Genomic DNA, 6,328 nt, shown 5'->3' with positions numbered 1-6,328 from the left:
TGGTACTTTTTATACATCTTTTAGTCTACTTTCAAAGTCCTAGAAAATATTATGCTCTTTCATAGCAAATGCCTGAATGCAGCGCAGCAGGCTACTGGGGCCGGGCTTTTTTTCAGTAGTAGCCAGTGACAGGACAAGGGGCAATGGGCAAAAGCTGGAACACTGGAAGTTCCATACAGACCTAAGGAAAAGCTTTACTGGGAGGGTACCAGAGCCCTGGGACAGGCTGCCCAGAGAGGTTGTGGAGTCTCCATCTCTGGAGATGTTCCAACCCACCTGGACGCTTTTCTCTGACACCTGGGGTAGGGAACTTGCTTTGGCAGGGGGGTTGGACTGGATGGTCTCCTGAGGTCCCTTCCAACCCCCACCATTCTGTGATTCTGTGACTGCACTGCTTCATTTACAGAGATGTTATAAGGGCAGCAGCTGATGTGGCACGGCTGTGCCTCCACCTGAGCCCACATAACTCAGCAAAGGTATTCACAGTGCGTTGTTATTTGTGATTATTGATGACAATATTCAGCAGTAGGAGAACATTCCTGTTGGCGTTGCTGTACTTTAGGACAGGAGTTTTGTTGAGCTGCATTTAAATATACAACAGGTAAGTGCATCATGGCATTTCCACTTGACTTTCTCATGAGACTTGGTGTGCAAAATCATGAAAAATGGAAACTATGGTGGTTATTGTATGTTCTACCTTGAATAGTTCTGCTTAAATTCCTAAGGGATGCTAAAACACTGAATGGGAAGGGTAAAGCAATGCTTTGATCGGGAGCCAGGTGCAGAGCTGTAAGGAAATTAAATTTTAAAACAGTGCTGTAGCAACAGGGCTGATTTTCTAAAACTGAAAATGTTTTGCACAGTTGCTGGAAAGTTGGGGGGAAAAAAAAGTAGCATTACCATGAAAGATATTCCTTCTTCTTATGGGGAAAACTGAATATTGAAATTAGCAACATTTTCTGGTTTAAATAATGGAAGACAACCCAAAGTGATGAGTTATTCCTGCAAATATTATTACTTGCAGTGTCTGTCTTACACTGGCATTTGGTATCCTCCATTGAACGTTGACATTCAGGTGTTTCATCATGACACTGCACTGCAAGAGCTATCAGGGAAAAGCAACAGATTTCCCATATTTGTAAAAAACAGCTCTGGGAGAAGTTACCCTGTGCTGGAGCCCAGTAAAGTACCAGTTACCCAGATGAGGTAATCCAGGGGTAAGTGTCATCTCAGTTGTTTTACCAGCTAAAGCCTTCAATGTTACTCCTTGAACTTTGGAGCACACGCTCAGTACCTGCACTATGCTTGTCTGAAGCCAGCTGAGATGAATTTCTGTTCTTAGAACCTAATTTTAGAAATGCATTAATAAGGATACAAGAAATGCAAATTAAGCACTGGAGTAATTTTTGCCCACCATCCTTGGTCACAGAACCTTTAATTTCTTAGTTTTATTCTTTTTAAATGTAGTGTAGTTTAAGTTTAGCTTTTTAACTTTTTTGGGCTTTAGAATCCCTATAGCAAAATTGTTTCATATAATGATTTCATTGTTCACACATTGCAGAAAAGCAAAAAAACCTCCATGTATTGAATAGTCAAAAAGACCAGGCAAATATTTCACTCAATGTACAACAAAATATTATGAGGTAATTTTATTTTTTTCTTTTCCCATTTTTAGGTAAAAATATTACAGTATACAAGATAATCTTATTAAAGGTAAAAATACTGTATTTTGCTTTTCTCTAAACAGATCTACCTACAGTACACTTTTTATTGTGGTTTTTTTTTTATTTTTTTATACAAATATAACTATTATTCTATTAGGCTATCTGTGTTCTCATCTGGCACTTAAGAACTGATCACAGGTCACCTTCTGGTTCTGCTTGTTTTTTCTTAGCTGATACCTAAATGCCATGTTCATCTCCTAGGTGTCTCTTGTAAACAAAGAGTACAGTTCAGTGGTTCCCAAGAAGTAAGGTGTGCTTTAAGTAGTTGAAATCATGTAGCTAAATGTAAAAACCCAAGCAATCCAAGTTTGTGGTTGTGTTGCACGGTCATCACTTCCCAACTATGGTGGAGCATGGATCAGGATTTTTCTATTTGCTGATCATTTATAGTAGGTTTTGAATCTTGTTAGAAAGATGTGTTTCAGTGCTTTCCTTGATATTTACCTTTTTTTTTTTTTTTTCCCCCCCAGAATGTTCTCAGTGGAATTGAAGCTTTTTCATATTGATTTAAAAGTCTGAATTTATTGGGCTTTGTTCTTCCTGATTTATCTCACCCTACGCCTTGTTTCTTGACCTCTGGAAGCCGAAAGCTGAGCTCAGTTGCATCGCTGTCGCTGGATTAATGTTGTTCCTTGAACTGAACATATTAGCACAATATATGTTATTTCTGGACATTCCTGGGAAGTGAGTTTCACATCATGATGAGTATTTCAGTACACTGTTGTTGAAGCTGGGATCATCTAAGGATAAAAGAGAGGCTAGGTGTGTACAAAGAGACTGTATCCATTAGTGGACTAGCTAATATAGCCGGAAAAGGTGGAGAGGAGTTTTTGGCTGGGAATCCTTTTATCAGGTTCTAGCAGAGGGGTGAAAAGATGCTTTACCCAACGAGCTTGGTCCATTTTTTCCAGTGCTGTCATCCAGTCTAAAAGGTAGGTGACCTCTACCTGCCATACTTTGCCTTGGTCATTTCAGCATATAATTTCTCATTTGCTTATTAACTCATTAACCACAGTGCTGTTCAGAGTTATCTTCATGGACACCCATGTAAACATAAAAAGAGAGTACACACCCAAGGATAGGAATTTTTAAAATTTTTCAAGGAATATGCTTGGCACATTTTTTTCTTCAGACTTCACCCGGTTCTGATCAGTACAGTCTCAGTTGGTATAAATCAGCACAGCTGCATTGTCTTCACTAGAGTCAGATGGGTGATCTGGCTTTTTTACCTTTGACTAGAGGTGCCTTCTCTATGGTGCATCTCTTTCTGATGTCAAAGGGCATATATTTTTTTACCAGTAAGTCACTTTTGTATCATAAAAGATTTAACTGGTAACTCACCAAGCACAGTAGTACAAAGTGCTCCTACCAATACTTGCTAGTTAGCAAAAGTTGAGCGTGCGGTACCCATCTTTTGCATGGTTTTTGCCCTCCTAAGATGCTGGTTGAGACTGAATAGTGTTTGGAAAATCAATTGCTTTTCTCTGTGTTTCTCCATCAAATGTCCTTATTTAAGTTCTTCCCAAATTTGTCACTCAGCTGCTGTATTAGTCGTGCCAGCTCGCCGGTAGCTTGTGATTTTTCCTCTAAGAGTTCATAGCGGAGACTAGAAATATCTTGCTTGATCTCTTTAAGTTCTCCTAAAAGGAGGAAAATATTCTTGTTAGAAATATTGAACCAAATAATTAACCTATGGTTTTAAGATCTAAGAAAGGATTAATTTCAGTGCCTTCAGTCATGAATGTGTGTGGAGCTCCATATGATGTCCCTGCATTTATACACCTAATATTTGATTTATAAGAAATAACCTGTACTTGCAGTAGGGTTACTGACAGCAATAGCAACTAGGTATGGAAAATTCATATTTTTTCTCAAGTCTGTTCTCACTCCACATATTGATCTCCACTTACACAGGATATTTGTAGGAGGATAGCATTTAAGAGGTGTTAGAAGGAGGTTCTTTTCCATCTACATATAAATCCTACGTGACACTGTGGCCATACAAATCCTTCTCCAGTTCAAAAAAAGTCCTTGGGACAGGCATGGGCAAGACAGTCAGAAATTGCTTTACTTAGACCCCGAGACAAGATTAGGTGTTGGCAATATTGTGGGTGTTGTAAAGCAAGGAGAGGTAGAACTATAGAGCAGGGCAGGATTGTGTAAAGACATATCTTATGATATATGTGTTCTGCTAAGGAAGATTAAAGGCCCAGAATTTCAAGAGCATAAGGGCGGATCAGAGTCATCACTGTTCACCTCAGTGTGAGCATGAGCGTGCTCTCTCTCTACAGAGGATGTTAGCTAAGCTCAACCCTCAATAGCAATAACATTACATGGTATAATCTATGTCAGTCACAAAAATCCACTTGCCTTCATTGACTTCATCATTTTCTCGGTCAACCTGAGCCTTCAGTACATACCGCTTAATCAGCCGCTTCATTATTTTCTGAAAAGAGAACAGAAACACTTATCTTAACATGAGCTTATCCACATTGCCTTAATTCTAGACTCAATTCAAGCACCTGATTTCACTATGGATAAAATCGGGCTTCAGAGGATGCAAGGAGAATTTTTTATTGATTTCCCATATATTTTATTCTTTATACTATATACTTTGTACTACAATAGTCAGCCGATAGCCATTCCATAATGGGCCTACGTACGAGGCACTTTGGGGTATTTTGTGGGATGCACATGAATGTAGAGTATGTACCAGTGACAGAAAAAAAATGCAAATAATCCAATAGCAAGCTAAGAAAAGGGATCCAGAGCCTTCATTTAGCATGTCACCGTTTAATATAGCAGCAAAAAATACTTTACAGGAAGAAAGAAGTTGTTAATTAATGATGTTAGCAAACTCACTCCTGATGATGAACTAAACATCGGACCTAGGGTTAAGAGAATGACTCTGTTTGCCTTGGAATTGGGGTTTTAGGAGAGAAAATAAATTTAGCGAAGGAAGGACAAAGAAAAGAGTTTGAACAGAAGTGGAGAACTTGGCTTAAGTGAAGTTTCTTAGGGAAATGGAAGATTTTAAGGGATGTGCACAGGGAAAAAAATAGAGTGATATAGACTTATAAAATGGGAGATGATTGTTAGTAAGGAACAGAGGATATGGAAATAGTAGAAAATGGCTATGGATGGGAGCTTGCAATGTGATATTGTTCTAAAAATGCATAAGCTACATCTATCTAGAATGAAAGTAACTGTGGCAGTCTTGGGCTACACACTGGGTTACAGCTGAAGGTCTGTGTCATTGCCAGTTCTTCACTACAGAAAAGACATTCATCAATGGGAAAAAACCTCTCAGCTACCTTAAACATAGACAGGATTGCTCCATCAGAGACAATGATTTAGGTGCATCCTCTGCAAACAGAGGAGAGCTCAGTGAGCATTCTTGAACAGCTACACAAATGTCTTTCATTGAGCAGATGGCCACTGTTAAGGGAAAAGCCTCTCCCAGCATGGGATCACTTATTCACAGAGCAATCACATGTCTCTGCTTTGAACATCACTGAAAAATGCTGCAAAGAGTGTGAAATATGAATTATTAAATCAGTACACCTGTTCTTTTTTCTTAGTAGCCAAATATGGATTATAACAGAGCAAAAGGCATGTGAACATAAATGGCATGCAGTCATGGAATATGGGATGTCTAAGACTGTCCTTGTGTCAAAGAGGCATCTGGCTACTCGGATGAGTCTTTAAGGCAACAGAGATGAGGCAGAGCGCACGTACGGTGTGTTGAAGATGGCCAAGGTAGTAGAATCCAGAGGGAAGTAGGGTTGTCACCTGAGAAAACATAAATGAAGTAATGTTTGGGGAAAGTAGGGAAATCCTAGATCCAAAAATAAATGATTTTTTCAGAACAGATGACAGAGGAAATTTAGACTAAAACAAGGAATCAGCACATAGTGAATGCTCTTATTAGCTGGAAAAATTTAACATAACATCTATCTACTCCAGATCCCATACAGCTTGTGTTTTTGATGGACACTACTCAAATGCCATCCTATATCAACCACCGTGTGTGATGGAAGTCACAAGCTTAAGGTTGCCTATTATATTAAATCCATAGATTTGTCTACAGAAACTAAATATTAAAAATGTGACCATTTTTTAACAAGAGTCTACTTAGACACTTAGTAGATGTTTCTACCAATACCTTTAGGAAAGTAATTAGTTTTTCCCTCAATATTACACTGTGGCTTCTAAGCCTCGCTTCTCCTCTTCTCCCCAGTACTGCTCCTTTTAGCTGCAATCAGTGAAATAGCCTCTTGGGAAAATAATCCTGGTTACTGCAGGGAAAAGCTGAACAAAACTTACAGACAGCCTCTTGATAATGAATGCTAAACTTGAAACAAAATACATCTTATTTCTATAAAGTACTGTTCTCCCATTCTTTAAAAGTTAATTGAAATTCTTCAGGTCTTAGAGAACTTTTATACTATGCAAGGCTCGATTACTGAGTGTTGCTCTTAAGAGAACAGATTCTAGGAATAGGTCAGGCATTTGTAAATTATAACTCTGCACTGAATTAAATCTTTTTTAATGTATTTATTGGCACAAACTTCAAGCTCTGCATTTGCCATCAGCTATCTGGA

At 38.6% G+C, this 6,328-nt stretch overlaps 1 protein-coding gene across 1 annotated transcript in view; it reads right to left on the bottom strand.

Annotated features, from left to right (window-relative positions):
* Positions 1–3,221: 3,221 nt before the first annotated feature.
* TRPC7 (transient receptor potential cation channel subfamily C member 7) overlaps positions 3,222–6,328 on the bottom strand; it is a 69,881-nt gene continuing 66,774 nt past the window's right edge. The window contains exons 10-11 of the mRNA XM_010166677.1: positions 4,095–4,170; positions 3,222–3,364 (exon numbers count right to left, since the gene is read on the bottom strand). Of these exons, the coding sequence (XP_010164979.1) occupies positions 3,222–3,364; positions 4,095–4,170 (219 nt within the window). The remainder of the gene's footprint in view (positions 3,365–4,094; positions 4,171–6,328) is intronic.

This window comes from Antrostomus carolinensis, unplaced genomic scaffold, assembly GCF_000700745.2.
Source record: "Antrostomus carolinensis isolate BGI_N321 unplaced genomic scaffold, ASM70074v2 scaffold5064, whole genome shotgun sequence".
NCBI classification, from domain to species: domain Eukaryota; kingdom Metazoa; phylum Chordata; class Aves; order Caprimulgiformes; family Caprimulgidae; genus Antrostomus; species Antrostomus carolinensis.
The sequence above is the reverse complement of the archived record's forward strand: the minus strand, read 5'-3'. Positions and strand labels throughout refer to the sequence as shown.